At 39.0% G+C, this 23,631-nt stretch overlaps 1 protein-coding gene across 3 annotated transcripts in view; it reads left to right on the top strand.

Annotated features, from left to right (window-relative positions):
• DIP2B (disco interacting protein 2 homolog B) overlaps nucleotides 1-23,631 on the top strand; it is a 2,678,679-nt gene that overhangs the window by 2,420,574 nt on the left and 234,474 nt on the right. For all 3 annotated transcript variants that reach the window (XM_044083475.1, XM_044083472.1, XM_044083474.1), the window contains exons 33-34: nucleotides 7,966-8,027; nucleotides 22,894-22,951. In XM_044083475.1, the coding sequence (XP_043939410.1) occupies nucleotides 7,966-8,027; nucleotides 22,894-22,951 (120 nt within the window). The remainder of the gene's footprint in view (nucleotides 1-7,965; nucleotides 8,028-22,893; nucleotides 22,952-23,631) is intronic.

Here is a 23,631-nt window from a genome sequence, read left to right as displayed (position 1 = left end):
TAGCCAGAATGATTTCCTTCTATTCTGAATTTCATCAAGAATGTGCTAACTTTCATATGATGTTTCTCAGAAGAAGCTATCCAGAATCGCTGGTCCAGGATTTGGTGGAAGAGGTGACGTCATAAAGATCGATTGGCCATTTCAAGCCTATCCTCTTTAAGGAAGGAAGGCAACATCAAGATGAGGAAGCTGAGGCAAGTACTTCGAAAGAGTTTGCCACAAGTTTTGCGACCACCTTTAACACCAATAGCCGGGTCCTGAGGTCCATTTTTAATAAAAATTGGACATTGTTATATGGTGATGTGGAAATATGCGACAAATTTCAGAAGATTCCTCCATTAGTATATCGGAGGGGCCAGAACCTGAAACCGTTTTTGGAACAGAAAAAAACAGGTTCACTAAGAGGAAGTTCTGATATGATAAAATGTGGAGCCTGCTCATATTGTAAGTGATTTTATGAGTGTCCACATTTCAGGTAAGGGATGCTACCTACCATATTAAGGGTATTTTTAACTGTGAATCTAAACATGTTCTCTAACACAGTGCTACAAGTGTCTGTTTTTATGTTGGAAAAACTGAGCGCAAACTTAGACTGTATTGATGAACATGAATACAGTATGAAAAAATGAATTTATCTAATGCCGTAGCTAAACATGTGAATATGAATGAGTATCATTTTTTTAAATATTTTGTCATTGGTCATGTCCCAGTAAAGGTGAAGGGGAGTACCTTGGGAACTTTATTTGCAAAAGAAAGAGTTAGTATGGCAACTAATTTTTAATGCCTATTTTTATCCAGGGTTGAATGACTCCTGCAGTATGAAACCTATTTTAGCATTAAAAGCTTTGACTAGGTAGGTAATATTTTAAGTGAGTGTCAACTACTTTGGGGTTAAAACAAGTTATTTAAATAATAAGGTAGTTTGGTCTTGTACCTGTCTTTGTTTTATATTTAAAATTTAAAAAAAAATGTTTTAAAGAAAAGGGTGACTGGAACTTTTAAGACTCTTGAAGAAGTAATGTAATGATTGCATCATTCTACTTGAGTCCTTTTAAACAGAGCTGTTACTGTGGGTGAAGAGCTTGAAGAAGTTCACATATGGTTTAAGTGAATGAAAGCGCTTATTTTTATTGAAATAAAGTTTATCGAAGGACTGACTACCATTTCTGCTGAATGTCATTGCTTTCCAGAACTGTAGCAGTAATTTGGATTAAAATTTATGTAAAGATGTTTAACATAATAGGAAATCATTTTTATAGCTACATAAGATGTGGAAGGAATAAAGACATGCAAATTGATAAACTGCATGTAGATTCTAAAATGTATTGTTAGACACAATACATTATAGATATATTTACAAAATCTTATACAAAACAGTTTAGCTCCACAAAACGGGGTGATAAGTTGTTCTACTGATATCCAGGTAACCCAAGATACTGGAATCAAAATAGATTGTATTAAAAAAGAACTATGCAAACTGAATCCAAAGAAAGCACTGGGAGGAGACAGAATAAGTAATAATGATCTGAGAACACTTTAGCAAGAACTTGTAGTACCATTTTATCTATTATTTACTAGGTCATGTAAATATGGGGAGTTTTTTTTTCTAGATTGGAGACATGGACTTATTAAACCTGTCTTTAAAGGAAAGGGGAGTAAGACAAACCAAGAGTCATATAGACCCTTAAGTCTACTTTCATGTTGTGGAAAAATAATGGTGAACGTAATATTGGATAAGTAATTGTCAAAACTTAGTTGAGGTTGAAATCATATATCAACATGCATATGTTGAAAATAGATCTATTACCACCTGTAACATGATGTTCTACAACAATGTTGTAACAGCTATGGATGAAAAATTGTGCTGTGATGTAATTTATATACCTTTAACTTTAGCATTTGACAGGGTCATGCACAAAACACTGATCAATAAATTAGAACAACTAGGAATTGATGTACTCCTGATAAGATGGATAAAGTTGCATGGCTTACAAATAGAACATGGCAAGTATCATACAGCAATCAGACAGGTAAAATTCTTGGTTACAGTCAGAATGTCCCACCGGGCTCTGCCCTAGGCCTTTACTTGTTTAGATTGTATTTTTCAGACCTATCTTTTTCATCTGAGGTGTTCTACAGTCTATATGCTGATTACTTGAAATTGGGTAAACTAATTAGATGTGGTACAGATAGGGCATGTCTACAAAAGAACTGGACTAAATTGACCATCTGGGCACAGCAAAATAATATGCTGATAAATACATCAAAAACTAAGATATGAGATTTCAGAGACATAAATTGAAAGGCGAATATTTAATACAGCACACAGTGATTGAAACTGTCGATTCATTTAAGGACCTAGGTATATGGGTAGATCCAGATTTGAGTTCTAATCAGTTATAGAACTATAGGTTGTATAAAAAGATTTATAAAGTCTAGGAAATCAGAAATTATTAAGTCATTTTTTTTAATTACATTGGACCCAAACCTGAGTATGGAATAACAATATGGAAACCTTATAAGAAAACAAGCATGAGTAAACTGGAAAGAGTACAGCAGAAATATACCAAGAGCATCCATGGATGCGAAAATTTAAGTCATTATGGAAGACTAAAATATCTGAACTTGTACAGTGTCTCTTATAGATACTTAAGAGGTGAACTTATTCAGGTGTATAGGGCTTTTAGAGAGCGCTATCTATCAGAATTTTTTGGGGTTATCAAAAAGTAGTAGAGAGTCATCAGACAACCTATGTAGAAGATTTCCGTAGAATGAGAAGTGTACTAATTGCTTCTCTGAAAGAGCAGCTGATGCATGGAACAGACTGCCAAACTACATTAAAGCAAGCACTAGTGTAGATATTTTTAGGAATAGCCTGGATACGTATGTGAACAGCTGTTTTAGTATATTGGCAGGCTTAGAAGTGCATTGATTTCCATGCTTTGCATGTACGTTTAAAAAAAAAAAACGCTTAAACAGGGAGTCAGCCAGCAAGCAGCAGATGACTCTGCTTCTCATTCTTAGAGGTTATAGGTAAGTACTAGGCTAGATTCCATTGAGGGACATTTTAAGCCAGTTTCCCTTTTTGTGCTCAAAATAACCTATCTTTTTTGGTTATAGTTTGGCTATATATTACCCGTAAATAACTGGGATCATACCATTGATTATTTGAGAGGAGCCATGCACGGGATAAAGCATTTAAGAGCTGCCTCTGTCCATTAGTAGTACGGGGGCAGTCCTGGAGTAAATTTCCCATACATAGATCTAATCTGTGCTTGAATATGGACAGGGAATGAACTTTGTTTTATGTGGATGGAGAGTCTGTTAAACAGCAGCAGTATCATCTGTGAGATACAAGTGTTCTGTTGATGTTGCAGAAGAGGTTTAGTTCCCTAGACTCAAGTATTTCTGATGCCATTTGACTTGCTGATATGCCGTAAATTCATCAGTAATGGGTCAGAGGATGCCTTATATGACAGACACAGGTCATCTCTTGGCAGTCTGTATGATAATGAGTGCAGTGAAAGGACTTTGAGTCAGTCCATGTAGGACATTTTTAGGCCTCGTATCCTTTTAGTAGGGTATCTCTGTGGGCATTCCAGTTGTTGCATGTGTTTGGATTGATACATGCCAAAAGCAGCATTATATTAAATGACTGGCCTAATGAGGGCTGAGTATTTATTTATTTTAGTTTATTTACTGAGGCGGTACATTGATCACTGTAGGCCATTTGCAGGCACAGCCTGGGTGTGAGGACTGAGTAAAGGGGGGGCAGTGGCATCCCTAGATCTAGACACAGTCCCTTTGTTTATAAGCTGTGCAATATCGAAATACTTTTTTGCAACAATAGGCACATGTTGCTCAAGCGTTAGGTCACTGTCCGCATAAGTTCCCAAATCCTGAACAGCTGCATCATCTCTTATAGGCGTATTGTCCTTGTGATAGTTCCCTACGGTAGATGACTTCCCAAAGGATACAGTAATATATTTTTTGGCATTTAGTTTGTCCATGATTTTGCACCACGTATTTATTTGGATCAACCCTTCTTGCAGGACGGCTAAGTAATTTTGGGATTCAATGACTGCTCCTAGCTTGCAGTCATCTGCAAACGTAGTCAACCAGAACTCTCTGGTACTGGCTTTCAGTTCAGAAATGTAGATGCCAAACAAGAGGGGTCCCAACACAGAACACTAGGGAACACCACTGGTGACTGGTCTCATTGTGGCGGTAACTTCACATATTATGATTATCTGCATCCTATTTGTGAGCCAGTTGGTGATCTTATGACAACAAAACTCATAGAGAGAATATGCCAGTGCAACTTTTTTTGTTGTTCCAAAGGAAAATGTTTGAGAGATTGAAAAAAAATCACAAGAGCTGACAAGAAGAATCAGAAGTACCTTGGACTTGAATGTTGGGAGATGGAGAGGATCTGATAGAAGACCAGCAACACTGACATTAATGAATAAATGGGAGACTATAAAGCATCAGTCCTAGTGGATATAGAAATAGACATGTGAAATATGACTTTGCATGAAAGACCAGAATGTTGCTGACTTTGTTAAACATATGTGTGAACTGTAAAACTTGTACCACACTTTATCATTAACGTTTAGAAAGACACTCAAAAGAATGAAGAAGTAACTGTAAGTAAAACAGTTTTGTTATTAATATTCGTATAAATAATTCATGGTGAAAATTGCATGTTTTATTATAAAGCAGTTTTGTATAGAATTATTTTGGGTATTTTAAATGTGACGTGCGGGAGTCTTAGCAGTGACTGCTGTATATGTTAAAGACATTAAAGCAAGTACTTATCTTAGTTGTAAGATGTACAGATTTTATATTGCAACAAGAAAGGTGGGACAGAAGCAAATTAAAGTTAATATAATGTTATGATCTTGGACTGCTGAGCCTGGGGTAGGTTATAAAAAGTGCATTGTTCATATGTAAAATAAATATAATCATTTCCCCTGTTTTTGCAGGGGAGGATGTCAAGGTTAATGTTCTTGGTTTAAGCTATAGACACAGAATACAGCTTTCACAAGTACAGCTGGTGCCCACAGACAAAACTCAGAACTCAGTCAAAAAAGAGGCCAGCACCAAAAAGAGTGGAGACAATATTCTTTAATGTGGCAACACCAGTATCAAATCGGTTTCGGCAATACAGCCTTCCTCAGTGATCACTGAGGAAGGCTGGATTGCTGAAACCGATTTGATACAGATGTTGCCACATTAAAGAATATTGTCTCCATTCTTTTTTGGTGCTGGCCACTTTTTTTTGATTAAGCTATAGACAGTCTAAGCAAATAGGCTTGAAAGCTAAGACAAAATGATGAACGGCATTGGAAATGGTAACTTTTTTGCATCTGCCAAGTTATCTTTTTTCATTAGCAAATGCTTTGAGTGGACAACAAGAAACCTGCAACTTCAGGCATTTGACCTTAGGAAGTTTGTGCATTGTGTTCGGAGTGTCATTTACAAAGATTTTTTTGCATCTGCAAATTTGTTAGCATTTATTGTCATTGCTGACCAGTTGTACTTGGAGGCAAGCTACCTGCATGTAAAAGCAATTAATCTTGAGAGTTCTGACCATTCTTTCTTGGGAGAAATGTAACATTTAAAGGTGCAGTGGCAAGCAGTTCAGGGAAAAATAAAGTTTGAAACTGTGGGAGTAAATAAGTAAGTAGTAGGGTCCTCCTCAGCAGCCTTAATACATTAATGCATTTAAACAAAACTATGCACAATTTAGTGTATTTAAAGAAGACCATGCACTTTTTGTTAGGGTTATTGTTACTGAAAACATGCAAGCTGTTTTTCACATATTTGAGGGGAATATAGATAAGAACAGAACAGATAGTCAGTGTAAGTGGGAGCATAGGCTGTAACAAACGCTTTAGTGTGCTTAACCTTAATTTTAGAGTAGGTAATTATGTTGGGTTCCTCAGTCGATTTGGGGCAACTGCTGTTATTTGGAAGGGTAAAATTCATTTGTTGAAAGTGTACATATTTTTTTGTTTGTTTTCTCTAGTTTAAAAGGGCTTAGGGGTTCTATAAATGTACTTATTTTGTAAAGTGTTTTCACATTAAGCAAAAAGTCTAAAAATGTGACATAGTTACAAATGGAGATGAGAAGAAGCAACTGCATAAAAGGTCGGCCTACCAAATGTTAATGTGTGCAATTAAGACAAAAGTTGGAAATACGCATTCAGCTTTCTGTCATAGTGTGAACGCTATCCATATTTTCTTGGAATGTCAGTGACCTTACAGATATAGGTGAAAGAGTATTAAATTACATTAAGAAATGTAGGGTGCAAGTAGATATGTTGCAGGAGACACATTTGGATAGAAATGAGGGTGTACATTTCACAAAGAAAGGATTTTAGGATGGACATTTCAGCACAATATCAGGGACAAAGGATGAGGGGAATAATAATACTAATCGCTAGCGATGTTCCAACAGCTAATGATAGAAGAGGAAAAAATAAACTAATTATAGATTTTTGATAACAAGGGGTTATTGGCAAGGGTGGAGGATCATGCGGGCATTTATTTATATTCTATCAGAAACTGTTGTTATGGAGTTTAAGATAATGTGGGAAGAAACAGTTAGCAATCAACAGGGGTGTTATTGTGTCAGTGGGACCTAGAAGGGAAAATATAATGAGAGAGTAGATCTCTGAGGACATACATAAGAATGTTTTGTATGGAAGATATAAAGTCAGTGGTAGCAACTCTGAATTTACATATTATTCCCCAAGGTACAGTAACTGGGCTAGACTGGATAGAAATTATATTTCACAAGAGCATGTATATTTAATTAAATGCTTTGACACACTTCCAGTAACTATTTCAGATCATACACTGATAAAAACTTTGATAAAGATGTAAGGTAATGAAGTAAAAATGAGACATTGGCACTTATCTTACCTCTTTAAAAAAAGAGAAATTTAAGCAAATGGGTAGTGGAAATTTTCCAAGAGTTGTTGTGAAAGATAAAAATGTCTTCAAAAGAGATAGCTAGTAAGTGGAATAAAATGAAAGTGGAATGTAAAAATAGGGAAGAAATAAAAGAGAAAGTGGTATAGGAAAGAATTCATAGGAATTATTTAGAGGGATTGACAAGAGTTGAAGTATTTTAGAATAAGGTGGATGTCACCAAACAAGAATAAGAGCAACTGTAGAGTGCTGAAAGGAAAATTGTTTAATATGTATGAGTTTAGACAAGTTTCTGTTAAACATCTATTTTTGATAACAGTTCCAGAGAAAAAATAAAAAAAAGAAAGAAACTTAGCACAATGACTTGGGCAACAGAAATTAGAAAGGACTGTCGCCAAATTTAGGGACCCTGTGACAAGAAAACTAATCAGAGGTCTTATAACATAGTAGAGAGATATTTGGAAATATCATAAGAAGAGAAATGTGGAAAGCAAGAAGAGGCAGAAATGGAAATATTTATTGAGGACTTAATTATGCCAGGTTTAGAGGAAGATGAGGTTTAACAATTAATAATTAAGACAGTATGAGATGAACTACAAATGGTAATGTATATTTAATCAACATGGACGTCTCCAGGAACAGGCAGTATTTCGGTGAAGTTAGGAGGGAAGAAAGTGATAATGACATAATGATAATAAGTTTAATCTCTGAAATATTTTCATAGATGTTAGGTTGGTTTCAATGGGAATCTATTTTAACATCAGATATTAGGGAGCATCTCAGCAGGCGTATTTATTTTTCTTCATTTCCTTCAGCAGTGGTTAAAGAATGTTCCATGTGTCATAGATGGAAAATAGGAGGCATCTCCCCTTTTTTATTTTAGATGTTAGTGTTATTTCCTTTTTAGCTTTCCCTGTATCTTAACCAACTCTGTGTTTTCTTTTAAGAGATAAAAAGGTTGGATTATTAGTAAAAAGTATAAAGTACTGACTGCAAATAATAATTGCTGGATTTTTGTTATTGTAGGGAACATCAGGACCAGAACCTACTACAGTGTATGTTGACTTGAAATCCTTACGACATGACAGGTATGCATTTTAAATTTGCTGTGTCAATTTTTAAACCATTTTTGCTAATTTCAGGAAACATGATATTTAGTAAAACTGACCATGCTGTTTATGCAAAACATAGTCTCTTAAAACTGTAGACCTTTATAGGTAACTTTGAAGTGCTTTAAATAATTTGGGTGAATTTTGTGTCTAAGCACCTGTCAGTCAGCCTATCCATGTTCTTTATGAAAGGATTAGAGAAGCTAAGATGATCCACTGGATTTTATTAGATACCTTTTTCTTTCGCTGTCTTGATGGAGGTTAGTATTTTGGGAAGCTGAACAGGACTTCTCAACTTGAGATTACCTGCAGAAATGAGAACCTGAAATAATTTGTAGTAGCAGGCTACTAGCATGATGGTGATGCTCAGCTTACAGCCTTGGGAACTTATCTGTAGGAATAAGTCTACCATTTTAAATTCAGCAGGGCTTATATCATAGACAACACATTTTGTCTTAGTGAGTCTATAGTCTCGATTTCTGTTGATACTGTGTTGTTTGCATGCCTATGGATTAGTGTTTCTGTGTATCAGAGCTGGTAAACTGAAGTATGTGGGAGATGTAGCGCTGTGCTTCATCTTGTAAAGGCTCCTTTTCAGCTATAACTGGAAGTTAAGTAAATGAAACAGGAGACACAATACTCTTTATTCATAATCACCTCTTTTTGTCTTGAAAAAGCTTTGTAAATAAGGGAATAGAATGGATCATGATTCGTCCGTAATGTTTTAGCAGTAAGGACTCCACCACTTCCTTAAGCTTTGATGAATCTCTTGTTTATACTTGCTTTGACTTCCCCTTATAACAGGGACAATGTGAGCTGAGCCTCTTTCATAAAATTTTCATTTGTAGGCCGTAGTATTTATTTTATATACCTGCTATTTGTCCCCACTTAACCAATTGTAGTAGGTATTGTGTTCTTTATTTTGCTCTTAATTGTTTGATCCTAAATGTATTCCTTTACCAGCATGGTTTTACAGATTTTGAAATGACAAAACCATGTGGCTTCACATTCATAAAGGGACATGCGGCGGATTTAGGATGATGGAGGCTAAGCGTTTATGGGTCTTAATCCATACAGATTTCTAGTTTGCTTTCTTTCTTCATTGCATTGTGCAGTACTTTGCTTATGTGCCTTGTGCAGTCTAACAGATCTTGTTTTGGGTTCTCAAAGATAAGTTGCAATGGTGACATTAAAGAGTACTGGATGCTGCTACAGTACTATGTGGTAGTCATGTCCCCTTACTCTGTACCTTGTTCTCATCACAACACTTTGTGTTATACCATTCTCAAGTCCTGTTCCTAAATTTTAAACCTGTTCCCAGCTCTTGCTGTTTTTGTATCAACACCTGAGTGAAGTAGGTGGAAAGAGTCAAAGACCTTTCTGAAATCCTGGAGTTCATTGGGTGCAGAGGTATGTCTGGATCAGCTTCTTCTTCCATCAGGCATGACTTTTCATTCTACGTTTCTTCTTGTATCTGCCTTTTTTTTGGGGGGTTAATCTAGCGAACTTTGTTACCACCATTTTGAAAATATTGTCTGTCATGATGTTGAACCCAGCTTCCCTGCCGTCAACCTCCGACACTAGGGTACCCAGTGATATGCCACAATGTAAATATAGCCTTGCTACATGTATTCCTCCTCCCACCTAAATACTTCCTGCGCTTTTAAGTGAGCATAACAGTTTCCCCTTGCTCCTACTTTGTTTCTTACATTTAACAACAAGGTCATCGCATCTCAGAGTACACTGTCATTTTTCCCACAGAGGCCTTAAACAGTATACTGTGGTGTGGGTCTTATGGTCTTTTGGTGGCACTGCCGGAGTCTCAGCCATCATGTTTAACAACACTTTTGGTATTACACCTACAATAATTCCTGGACTGGTAATTTGTTTGCTGACCTCTTTCTGGCTCTGTCACTCCCAATTTACTTGCTTTTGCAATCTGAGATACTTTTTTCTCCAGGACTCCTGCATTTGCCCTTCTTTGTTAATGTTTTCTGATAAGCAGAATGGTTATCCTTTCCTTTCCTTTTAGATGAACTTGTTAGCATTTGTTCTTGCCATTTCCAACATAAGGATACCTGTCCGTTTCCCTTATTTTCAGTCTATAATAGTGGCATTATTGTCAGTCTATAATATTGGCATTATTGTCATGCATTTTCTTTTCAGTTCCTTCAAGTACCAGATGCTCTGACCATTCTAATTAGCTGTGATAGTAGACCATCTGCTTAGAAAAACAGGGCTGAGGGATCCAACATATGCAGTGACCCTAGATAAAACTGTTAAAAAAACAGCTGTTTCAAATGCTAAGGACATAAAAAACACCACAAGATGCCTACAGCTAGTAACACATCTAAATGCTGAATGATCTGACCAGTACATGGCTACCTTGAGTTGATGACTCAACTACAGCCCCAACCTGTGCCTGAATTTGTTAGTCCTGAGATGTCTTCCAGTAGAAGAACCTCCATTTTTTGGGATTTGTATACACCTTGGTGGTGGCCACAAGTTTACAAGTACCTTAGACTGAGACTTGTCCACAAATAGTTATATTCTAATGATAGAGCCCCCCTCAGGTGCGAAGTTTAATGTCATTGCCTGCAATTTCCCCTTAATTTGTATTCAGATCTTATTCCTAAGTACCTTAATAATTCCCAGGGTTTAGAGATGTCCTCCTCCTCCTCTGGGTATGTGAGAGTGAGTAAAACATCCCCAAAGAAGGGTTACTATTTGCATTATTCCCCTGGCTAACTAAATTCCATCATGTTTGACTTCCTGATTAACTTTGGCAAGTTTTAATATACAGTATAGATAAATTCTGGGGGGAGGGCAATAGGCACCTTTGTCTGGTTCCCCTTTGTAGCATGTGTGCATCAGGTAATCTCACCATTACCTTTGCTCTAGCACTTGCCCTGACATAGACTCTTCATATGAAAGCAGTAAGGCTTTCTGGGAGCCCCCATTTCTCCAACAGTATGAGTAGATGTGCCGATTTCGGATGGTCAAATGCTCTTCCATCATCTAGGGATGATAAGACCGATTTTTGCTTCTGTTTCTGTGCTACTTGCATTACAATACAGTTGGCCATTATCTCCCACTACAAGACCATGCTGAGCAACATGAATTAGCTTAGGTATCTCTCTAGTATTTCTCTTTTATTTGCCAGCATAGCAAGATTTTAATCATGAAGTAAAACAGAAATTGGTCTATATCAGGAGGGGTAGACAAAGGTCTTTTCCCCCTTCAGAGTCACTGAATTAATGGCATCCTTCCAGAACACGCCATTCAACATCTCCACCCACACTTTCAGAATTTATCTCACACTTAGTTCACTAACTCATTTGGCAAGCTGTCACTGGGCTGGCGTTTTCCATCTTGGCGTGTCCCTTCCTTCATTTCCTCTTCCATCACCTGCCACATAAAATTTTCCTCTTAATCCCAAACTCTCCCACCAAGCCTGCTCTGCTACCTAGTCTCTGTCCTGATCTGGGATCTTAAAGTATAGGTTTTTGTAATACTCCCTGAAGTCTTTAGTATGTCTGAAAGTAACAACCCTGTAGCCTCATTTCTCAGGTGAAATGCACTTCTTTTGCTATCACAGCCTCACTGCCAGTGTCTTCAAGGATTTGGGTGAGCTGCTTAAGTATATTTTGTCCATGCTACCTGCTGTTTATTTTAACTTTCTTTCCACTTTTTTCCATATTATCTGCTTAATATCCCTCCATTGCTTCACCATTTCTCCTAATCTGTCACAATTAGATATCAACCTTTTTTTTTTAACTCTTTCAGTAGCTCACTTTTAATTCTTCTCATCTCTGTTGTTTTTATAATAGATTGTCAGTACTTCCTCACATCCTGCTTTGTACATCTATCCCATGATTATGTGTTCTAATACAGCTCTCATTTTACAGTCTCCCTAACCATCTTATCCACCTTTTCCTTGTTTTTGATTAATTTTCAACAAATTTAAATCTCCAATGCGTTAGTTGCTCCCTCTGCAACCCTATCACTAGCTCAAGCCTCAGCAACGCATGGTCAGCCATTGCAACCTATCTTAATTCTAACTGATGGTCAGTCAAAATGTATGCTCTATCTGTTCTGAACCAGCTTCATTTGTCTAGGGTAATAATAAGTAAACCCATCTCTTCTGTCTTGTAATTAGCTTTCTGTCAGATGTCTGTGATTGCCAGTGATTTAACAAGGCCATTCAAAAACTGCTTTTCATTAGAGACCTTCCTTGATCATGGTCCTTTACTTGCTTCACCTTTTGCAGTTGTAATATTCTAGTCACCTGTGATTAGGCATGCCCCTTCCTGGAATGACACTGCCTTAGACCTGCTATCCCTCACTACCTGCATTTTTGCTTTTGGAGTAGTATGTACTGCTACAAGCATTGACCGCCTGTCTTGCACTCAACCATTAAAAGTGGTCATACAACCTCTGCCTCTTAACAGGGTTAGTTAAACCGCTGGTATTTCCCTCAGCATTTCTTTCCCATTAAGTTGTTCTGTAACTCAGAATTCCTTTTTCCTTCTTCTGTGTAGCCTATAGTAATCTTTCCACTTTCTACCTCCTCCTCAAATTCTTGAACTTCTGTGACTGCTCTCCACTTCGACATTCTCTACCTGTGTCTTCTTATTAGCCTCAAAGGTTTACCATAGCTCTCTCATACAGTTAAATAATGAGTCTAACAAACTTACAACAAAAAATAACCTTAACCACATTGGTTCTAAACACCACCACCGCTGTCTGTGACAAAACTATTTACAAAGCCTTTCAAGTCTGGAGACTGATTTCTTCCTTTGTTTCTCCCCTGAAAACCTTTTACAGCCATAACAGCTGGATAATTATCTCTCCCCCCAGCTTTTTTTAATTTATATATGGCAAAATTGTACTAACCCTGCAACTGTAATAAATGCCCTGCTGTACTACTATTGTTTATCCCCCTTGTTAGGCAGCTTTTATATGCTTTCCAGTTTAAAATAAACAACGGGGGATGAATTAAAAAAATAAAGCAATTAAACTTAACATTTAATTGCCCTTCCCTTACCTCCCTGCATATCTGCTTTGCCATGATGCCAACCATGTCTTCAAGAACGTCATTAGTGTTAATATACATTGCACTTAAAACATAATACCCTAGACCCCTTTAAATAACAGCATTAAAAATAAACATTAAATTACAGACTGGTGTCCCTGTTGCAATTATTAGATATGCCAGAATACTTGACTTTAATCTAACGTTAACATAACTATCATGTAACAGTTTAAGTCAGCAGTCTCTTTTGTGTTAGATATTTATTTAACATTAATCCAAACTCAACATGCCCTCTGTGTAATCAGAAACCAACCTCCCTCTTCAGTGAATGCCATTTTTTGGTGGGGAAGGTGTGTGTTTTTTTTCTCATCCTGATGCCTAGCATGATAAAGGTTTTTACAGTAGTGGTCCAGATCAGGCTAAGCACTGTGTGGGAATGGGATCCTTCAGATCATTGACTTTCTTCTTACCATTTCTTCAGGTCTTTAAGTTTATTTTGACAAAGAGGAGTATCTTTTGCTTTTGCCAGAGTAAATACTTGTGTCCATGGCTTTCAAAGATGTAATTTGTCACAGGATGCTTTAGAAATGTGTAGAGCCTCCAAGTATGGAGATATTGCTCAGATCCTTTTTTTAAGGTACTTTGTATCCCTGTCATAGCTCTCAACTGTCCAGATTTTCACAGAGTGCTCAGATTTTTACCTCAAAATGTCAGTCTGTTCAGCCAAGGTATTGGGAACAAATAACTAGAAAGGGAAATGTAACAGAATGGGAAGATGCCAATAATTTATTTGGACTGCAGGTTAGAGATTGTCTTCCTTATCAAAGATTGATATCAGAGTATAGACAAAGAGAAATAAATAGGGGGTCCTAAACAAAAGACCAGCACTGGTAGAGTTTTTAATAGAATCTATAATTAGTAGAGCATATAAAATATTGAATGATAATTATAAGAATCTGTCAGAGGAGCTTAGAAAGGATTGGAAGAGAGACTGGATAAGCAGTTCACAAAGAGACAATGGGGGATATATGTGTTTGTCCCAAATATGCAAAAAAGTCTCGAAGATTTAGGATCTTTGCCTGGAAGTGTTTGCATAGGTATTTTTAATACCCCAAGTAGACTCCAGAGAATTTTTCCTCAGGTGAATAGCAAATGTTGGAGGTGTGACAGGCAAGAAAGAGGTGGCTGGGAACATAATTTTTGTGAGTGTAATGAGCTGACAGACTTTATGGATTCCCGGCAGACAGCTCTGTCAGAAATGCTGGGTGAGTGGATTGAATTGACTGGGGAAGTTATTTTTTGAGCTATGATACAGAATTAGAATTTCCTAGACATAGTAAAGGCTTGCTAAGTCTAATTATGGTGGCTGCCAAAAAAAAGCAGTTACTAGAAAATGGAAATCAATGTCTAGACCAACTTTACTAGAAGTAGAGAATATAGTAACAGAGATAAAACAACTGGAATTGGGATCTTTAGAAAACTACATAGAAAAAAAATGGGAATTGTGGGAACAGTATATGCAGAGAAGGAACCTGCTTTAAGAGGCAGGATTTGAATGAGCCATGTAATGCTTAACTGATAATGACAATAGATTATAAGTGATGTATAATGTTGCAACTACGGTTCTTTCAATGGTGTTTATGATGCATAATGTTTGTAATTAAAGTGGTGTTGATGTTTTGTTTTTCATTTATATAACTAGAAGATTGCCTATGTCGTATGTGATAATCTAATAAAGATGTTTATTGGAAAAAAAATTCAGTCCGTTCCTTAAAAAATTTGTGTTTTTTTCTGGCAAATCATTGGGATGATCTAAGGAATAAAATCACTAAATAATGACATACATTTGAGTTTCAGACTTTATATCCTTTAGAAAATATGTTTTATCACAAACCCTGTTATTCTTGCTCCTTTTTAGGTTTATAAGACCAACATTTAAAATCTGTTCCTACTTTTGGGCCTTTGGCCTTCATTATGTCAGGCATTGTCCAGATTTCTTGGGCTAAGAAGTTGAGAGGTATGGCCGCGATACCTACTGTACATCAACTCTCAGCAATTACATTTTGTTTTTTCACCCATACTAAGACATTTCCCAATATAATATGCTAGGGGTGTGGATTAAAAGGGACCATCTTATAGGCAGCCATGTAAGAATTGTGTATGCCTGCACTATCATTCTGGCAGTAGGGAATAGGGATGCTTGTGTGGCCTAAGACCACCTCCCCCAAGTGAGGGGCTGGATTGAGTTATCACCTTAAAGGCCCACAATGCCTTTTCCCCTGCAAGTTCATGCTACTTTGCACTCCGTAATTTAGGCTGCCACCAGGCATTGGCTTGGTAAGCTAAAAGCCAGCTTCTGGGGCACACGCCATGTTGTCATTCTCTCCTTCAAGGGGTGATAGCTGTATGTGTCCTGTTCCAACCCACCCTTCCTTCCTGGGATGGGTACATAGGTTCATAGGTGTGTTACTAGGCTAATGGACCTGGAGCCTTTACAAGGCTAGCCCATAGGATTACCTTGGCATCGTGCCACCCAGCCTTAGTTCCCAGTGCCTTTGTCGAATAGAGCCACTGGAGTGATCCCTGGGATGAATTTTCTGTTTCCTATCTACTCATCAAGATTTCTCTTGAAGAGGGCCAGTGAAGTGCTCTGTTTGACATGTGTGGGAAGTCTGTTCCATAGCATGGGCAGTCTCTGGGTTATGAACCTGTCCCTCCAGCACGTTCTGTTGATTCTGTTGATTGTGGTAATGAGGTTGAGGTCTCTGAAGCATGTGGTGCAGAGGAATTGGGATTTCTTTAGATGCAGCATTTCTAACAGAGCTGGGTCAGGCATGGCTTTGTAAGTCAAGCAAAGATCACCTCTAAGTAGGAGATATGAGACAGAGAGTAGTTGGAGCTTTTTGAGTCTGTCCATATAGGACATGTTTAAGGCCTAGGATCCTCTTTGTGAGGTACTTTTGCGGCCTCTTCAGTTGTTGCAGGTGTCTAGTGAAGTACACGCCAAATGGGGATTGTACTCAATGATTGGCTTAATGAGGGAAGAGTAGAGGGAGACATTGACCTCTTTCTTCCTGAATGCAAAACCCTTAGTAATGAGATGTGCCACATAGAAAGACTTTCTGACCACAGTGACAGTGTGGTGGTCAAAAGAGAGGTTGCTATCAACCTATGTTCCCAGATCTCTTATAATGCCTTCTGTGTTCAGTGGACTACCATCGATGTGGTAATTCATGGGAAGTGGGTTTTTCCCAAAGGGGGTGACGACACATTTTTTGGCATTGAGGTTAAGGCCATCGTTCTGACACCAGTCGGTCTCACTGATGCCTTTTTGTAGGATGTCAACATCATTTGGGGAGTTAATAATGGCTCCCAACTTGCAATTGTCTGCAAACTTTGTCAGCCAGCGTCCCTTTGTGTTGGCCTGGACTTTTGAGAAGAAAATACCAAACAGGAGAGGATCCAAGACCGATCCCTGTAGGACTCCACTAGTGACTGGTTGGCAGTTTGACTTGGAGTCAGCTACTTTCACACTGTAGGTTCTATCTGTGAGCCAGTTTGCAACCCACCTAGTGATATAAAAGTTGATGCCTAGCTTAGTGAGTTTTTCTACGATTCCTGAGTGGGGAATGTTATCAAAGGCCTTGGCCAGATCAAGGTAGGCTGTATGAACCATCTTGCTTTCATCCACAGCTCTGGTGACTGACTCTAAAGAAGTCGACCAAGTTGAGCAGGCATGATCTACCCTTCACAAAACCAAACTGTGTGGGATACAGAGTTTGGAGATTCCATATATCCTTGTTTATTAGGTCCATGATGATGCATTCCATAGCTTTGCATATCAGACTTGTCAGGTTAATGGAGTGATAGTTCCCATGGTCAGTAGTCACTCATCCTTTGTGGAGAGGGATGACTACAGCATTGTGCCATTTGGTAGGGACAAAGCCTGAGGTGAGGCTGTGATTGAACAAACCACACAGGTGAGGTGCCACTTCACTCTGTAGTTCATGTAGAACACAGCCAGGGATGTTGTCAGGTCCTATAGAAGCTGTATTCTTGGCCTTGGACAGTACTATTTTATCCTGTGCTGCAGTAATACTGGGTGCCTGGCAATCTACTGTTATTTTGATTGGTCCTTTGGGGGGGGGGTAAAGTTGGCACTGAATCTGTCTTCCAGTATATTGGCAATATCTGTTGGCTCGGTATAGGAGGTACCATTGTGCAGTAGCTCATAGAAAATCTGGGTATTGCCATGGAGATTCTTTACATAACTATAGAAGGCCTTATGGTTGTCTTTATTATCTGCTGCAGTTCTGTTTTCATAGCTAGCTTTAGAGGATTTGATGAGGGATCTCAGCTTTTTGTTGAGGCTGATAAGAGTTTTTCCAGTCACCTTATTCCACATCAGTTTCCTCCTCCGATTTTAGAGTTTGTTTATGGCAGGGGACCACCAGATTGGCTTCCATTTTTTGGAGGAGATCTTCAGGATTCTATTGGGTATGGCGAGATCCGTGCATTTCTGTACGTGTTCGTACAGTGCATTGGTGTATGATTCAGTAGTCATGCAACTTTTCTCCATTTGCATGGGTGCTGTGAAGTTAGCCACCTCTTTTTTTAGGAGCCCAACATTAGCTTTGGAGAAGTTTTTCATGGTGGTTACCTTTCTGGGTGGTGGGGTAGAAGGGATATGGATTTCCAAGGTGATTAGTTTGTGGTCGGATCTAACCAGAGAGGAGTTGACTATTGGTGTACAGCAAAGGTTGCCCATGTTAGTAATAACCAGGTCAAGGATGTTGCTACCTCTAGTGGGGGTAAGAACGAGCTGGTCCAGGGCATTGGAATTAATGAATTCCACCAAATGTTGGGCAAGTGTATTGGTACAGGAGTAGTTTTCCCAGTTAATGGAGGGGTAGTTGTAGCTGCCCAGTATGAGTGTGTTAGGTTGGACCCTAATATTCTCCAGGGTGCTTAGGAACGTGGAGTGTGAGTTTTGGGATATGGCTGGGGACCTATAACAGGCTACGACCTGAATCGCTGTCTTACCCAATGTTAGCTGCACCTGAAATATCTCTGATGCGTTATGTTGGGCTACCAGTCTGGAGGTGTGTGCGTCCTTTATGAATATGGAAACACCACTGCCTTTGGAGCTTCACTCCAAGTTCTGGGAACGAAAGGTGTGGAATGAGTTATAGCTTGGTAGTGCAGAGGTGCTTTCTGCTGCCTTGAACCAGGTCTCTGTTACTGCACAAATGTCGATGTTCTCCATTTTAAGTAGTGCTTCGAGCGAGTGCATTTTGAGAATTAGACTTCAAATCAGCAAATCTGCAAATCAGGCAGGCCTAGGCTTTTATTCAAGGCTTTTTCTGGTATCCAAGGAAGGAGGCACCTGGCGCCCTATTCTGGATCTGTCCATTCTAAACACTTTTCTGGTGATTCCCAAATTCAAAATGCTCACCCTTCAACAATTACTACCAATGCTGGGCAAGGATTCATGGTAACTCTGGATCTCAAGGAGGCATATCTGCACATCCCAGTAAGGGAAAGTTGCAGGCATTTCCTTCGCTTCAGGGCTGGGGAGCAACACTTTCAATTCTCTGCATTGCCCTTTGGCTTATTTACTGCTCCCAGAGTTTTTACGAAGTGCCTGGCTCCAGCCATTGCTTTTTGCAGGCAGAGAAACATTCAGATTTTTCCTTAGCTGGACGACTGTCTCATTCAAGCAAATTCCCCAGAACAACTACCAAAGGAATTGGATTTTGTGAAGAACATTCTCACCTCTTTGGGTTACACTCTCAATGAAAAGAAGTCAAAGTTGGTTTCTTCAAGGGAGATTGTTTTCCTGGGAGCGAGTCTGAATGCAGCCACCCAGATGGTATTCCTCCCTCAACAGAAGCAAGAAGATCTTTCCACTTACTTCATGAACTTGGCAAGCATGACCCAGCTCTCTGCAAGGCAGTTCCTGCAAGCATTGGGGTTCATGGCTTCATGTATTTTGATGATCCCATATGCAAGGCTGCATATCAGAAACTTCAATGGTACCTCAAGAATCTTTGGTGTCAATACACACAGGACTTAGACTTGATTCTTCCCCTGATTCCCTGTCTACAAATGGAGTTCCTCTGGTGGGCGACAGCCTGTTCTCAGAGCAAGGGTCTGCCTTTCCGCCCACCACCTGCCAGCCAGACACTCACCACAGACGCCTCAGATGTTGCATGGGGTGCTCATCTGGAGGGCAGAGGCATACAGGGGTCTTGGAGCACCCAAGAGATTCATCTGCACATAAACTTAAAAGAATTGATGGCATTGCAGCAGGCCTTGCTGGCTTTTAAGGACTTACTCTACCCTGGGACTCTGCTGATCAGGACAGACAATACCACAGTCATGTGGTACATCAACAAGCAAGGGGAGACTCACTCTTACCCCTTATGCAGACAAAGCATGAGGCTATAGTCCATAGCAGCATCCTTGGGCTTACATATAATAGCCCAGTATCTTCCAGGGAAGCTAAACTCCTTGGCGGATCATTTGAGCAGACATGTTCTGGATCCTCACGAGTGGCAACTGAACAGGGACATTTTCAATCACATCACTCATCATTGGGGCACCCCACAAGTGGATCTTTTCTCCTCTCACACCAATCATCTCCTTCCAACCTTCTGCACCAGTGAGTTTCACAACAAAGCTTGGAGGGTAGATGCATTGTCCTTCCCATGGATGCATCTCTTAGTTTATGGCATTCCCTCCTCTTCTTCCCAGGGTGCTGCTAAAGATAAGGGATGAAAAAACACAGGCTATTCTGATAGCACCAGATTGGCCCAGGCAGCATTGGTATCCCCTCCTTCACAGCCTTTCCCAGGCTCAGCCTTGGCATCTTCCCCTAGTACCAGATCTGTTGGTTCAGGGAGATGGAAAGTTCCTTCATCCTCATCTTCAAACACTGCATTTGACTATCTGGCTAATACTCTAAATCTTTCCCAACAGGTGGTTGAAGTTCTTCATGAGGCCAGGAGGCCTATCACAAGAAAATCTTGTGCAGATAAATGGAAGTGATTTTGCTCTTGGATGCTAGCTGAAGGAGAAGACTCTTCTCATCTTTCTCTTTCACTCATTCTTGACTACCTAGCAGGATTGCTTAATGGTGGACTTTCCTTTTCTTCAATCAAAATTCATGCTTCAGCAATTTCAGCTCATTGTTCTTTTGAGCAAGTTAGTAATCTTAGACCTCCCAGAAGAGCTCCTTCTCCTGCTTGGGATCTTAATTTTGTCCTGGAAAAACTTACTCTGCCTCCCTTTGAACCAGCTGCCTCTGCAGATTTGAAGTTTCTATCCTGGAAGACTGCTTTCCTTTTAGCTATTCCTTCAGCTAGAAGGGTATCTGAGCTGCAAGCCTTAATGGCAGTAGAACCTTTCATCATTTTTCACTCAGATCGGATTTCTCTGAGAACCAATCCCTCCTTTATGCCTAAGGTAGTTTCCAGTTTAACCCTTAACCAGTCTATTCACCTGCCTACATTTTTCAACAATCCCCAAAATAAAGGGGAAAGGATTCTGCACTTTCTTGATGTGCATAGACAGCTGAGATTTTACTTTGGACCAAATCCTTTTGAAAATCTGAACAGTTATTGATTAGTTTTGCTCCTGGGGCTCAGGGTAAAGCTATTTCAAAACAAACCATCTCCAAATGGTTTGCTCATTGTATTCACTTTTGTTACCTGCAGCATGGGAAGGTTCCCCCTCAGGGTATTAGGACCCATTCTACTAGAGCAGTCTCTACCTCTGCAGCCTTTCTGAGAGGCGTGCCTACTAAAGACATTCTAGAAGCAGCTACTTGGTCTTCTGCCCATACTTTCACAAAGCATTACAATCTACCCTTATTTTCTAAATCCAGGGCTGGTTTTGCAGGGCCTCCTTACCAACCCTTAATATGTGATCTTTCCTCCCCCCTTTGTCTTCTTACTGGGCTTTGGGAATCAACCCATATGTGAGGGCTGCAACAGTGAAACACGAAGAACATAGTACAGTTGTGTACACTTAACATAAATATAGATGTTCGAGTGTATTCACTGTTGCAGTGCTGGTTTCCCACCCTCCATTCCCCCTTTTTTCCTAAGGCACAGACTATAGATTTTTACTTTTGTATGACATGTGCCCAGGGTGCTACCATTCCTGGGTTAGCCTTCTTTTCGGGGCTCCTGACAGTTAAGGCAAGAAAACCAGAGGAAATGGCGTCAGCTGCCGCTCTTTATACCTGACATACTGACATCAGTTTTACAACCGGCAGCAGCCTACATCATACACCAAGGACTCTGGTATTCGGGCTGACTGAGGGCTACCGGGGAGCCAGATAACCCATATGTGAGGACTGCAACAGAAAATAGACTCGAACATCTACATTTATGGTAAATGTACACAGCTGTACTTTCTGGATGCAACACATCTGTATTTGGACTACACTAGCTACAGGAAAGGAGGGAAAAGAGCAAACACAGGCTTTTAGACCAGTAAGTTGAAGGAGATGATAAAAACTGCTCAAAAGGCCAATAAACTATAATTTCTGCGCCAGAAACCACTCCTCTTGTGGTAAATAGGCTACCTAGTGCTTACCACTCTTACTGATAAGCTAGAAGGCTTCCCTCCAACACAGAAAGGCTTGGGGGCTCAGAAGCTTACATACAGTCCTGGATACAGCAAATCTGTTTCTGAACTAGGCTAGTTATAGGAAAGGTGGGAAACAAGCTTAGATTTTTTTTTTTTTTTTTAAGTATCCAGTATTAATTATCCAAGATACTCCGTTCACCTTAGCTATAGACAGGGCTTTGTAATGGTTGTTCCACTACCCAGGCTGCTATACAGACATGGTTTGACTGATTCTTGGTGACGAGTTTCTCTTTCTGTGCCACAGAGCTCTATTGATACCTAGTTTTTTTGGCACTTAATTAGGGGGATGCACAGTTTAAGGTTAAGAGTTTGCATGAACAGCCTGATTATAACTTTAAGCATATTGCTAGACGTAGGCACACAAAATGTGTATTGTATTGATCACGTAACTTTGGTAACATTTTATTGTGTTAAGAGAGTTTTCATTTCATGCCAGTCTAAAGAACAAAGCATGAGAAGCCAGTATAAATTGGAACCCCAAGGCAATAGAATAACTTTCAGTTTCTTTGCCGATTTTTTTCCCCTTAATAGTGCGTCATGGAAAAACTGAAATGTGTAATAAAATGTGTAGTAAGAGAACAAAACTGAGGAGCAGAGCTTTGAAACAACTTTCAGTTTTATAACTATGTTAATGTGTCAGAGTTTCCATGAGCAGTGTTTTCTTTGGGAATATTCAGAATAACTTTAGATATACTAAACAAAAATATTCTGAGAGAGGCCACTGTGCCTGCATCATTTACCAACATTCACTATAAACTATGAATGTCTAGTGCTCAAATTTCTAATTTCTGGTGGTACAGTGCAAAGCCAGGGCTTGATGTTGAAGAATTTTTCTGATGTTATCCTTATATCACATTCCCTGAAATAATGTTGCTTCATGTGAGGAGTGACAATTCACAAAATCTGATAAAATAAGAGGGGAAAAAGCTTTTAAGGTGTGATGATATTATGTAATGTCATATTTGCTTAGTGTAAATAACTAGATCTCATATTTTGTTTACATTTGAAAATAGTAATAATCTGTTTAAGAATTGTTTAGGATAGTCAACACTCTGTGATTAACATTTATGAAAGCTGTAACATTTAACCAAATTAGAACCTGCTCTTTGTGAATGGTTTAATTGTTTCACTTTTTTGGGGGAATGTTTCCAGGGTACGGCTGGTGGAACGTGGAGCTCCACAAAGTCTTCCTCTTACAGAGTCGGGAAAGGTAATTTTTTTTTAAAACTTATGCTTTCTGATTTGCTGACATAGTGCATTGAAAACAGTAAGCACAATTTCAAGTCAAATTAATAAATGTATTTTTGAATGTTTCTGAAACCATGCACAAAGATTTCAATTTTCCCCATCCAAGAAGAATTATTAGTAACTATAATGAAGTAATAAAAGATGTTTTTGTGTACATTTTTACTCCATCCAGCCATCCACAACCCCTTTTTCCATTTTTGGGGTGTCACTTCAACAGTGATAATTATCTAGGGCCTAAGTCCGCAGCTGTGGCTGGCCACCCTGCCACGGTGGTTCTTCTATACCACACACTCACGTACATAGACACCTATGGCCAGTTTAGAGTATCCAGTGTTGTGAGAGGTTAAATGCAAAAAAAGACTTTTCTTTTTCTAATTGCCTGAAATTATCTGTTTTGTTAACGAAGTGGGCTAATTAAGGCCCATTTTGTGGAATGTCTGAAGAAAGAAAAAAGTGAATTAACTTACTCAAGTTGCTATATGTGTGTGTGTGTGTATGTATATATATATATATATATATATATATATATATATATATATATATAGGTTCATAGGTAGGTACTAGGCTATTGGCCCAAGGGCCTACGTAAGCCTAGCCAGCAAGGTACCGTAGCGTACGCCACCCAATAAAGTTATTTTCCTG

The sequence above is a fragment of the Protopterus annectens genome, chromosome 9.part0, assembly GCF_019279795.1.
Source record: "Protopterus annectens isolate FY-2018-M chromosome 9.part0, PAN1.0, whole genome shotgun sequence".
Classification (NCBI taxonomy): domain Eukaryota; kingdom Metazoa; phylum Chordata; order Ceratodontiformes; family Protopteridae; genus Protopterus; species Protopterus annectens.
This window is presented reverse-complemented; position numbering and strand designations above follow the sequence as displayed.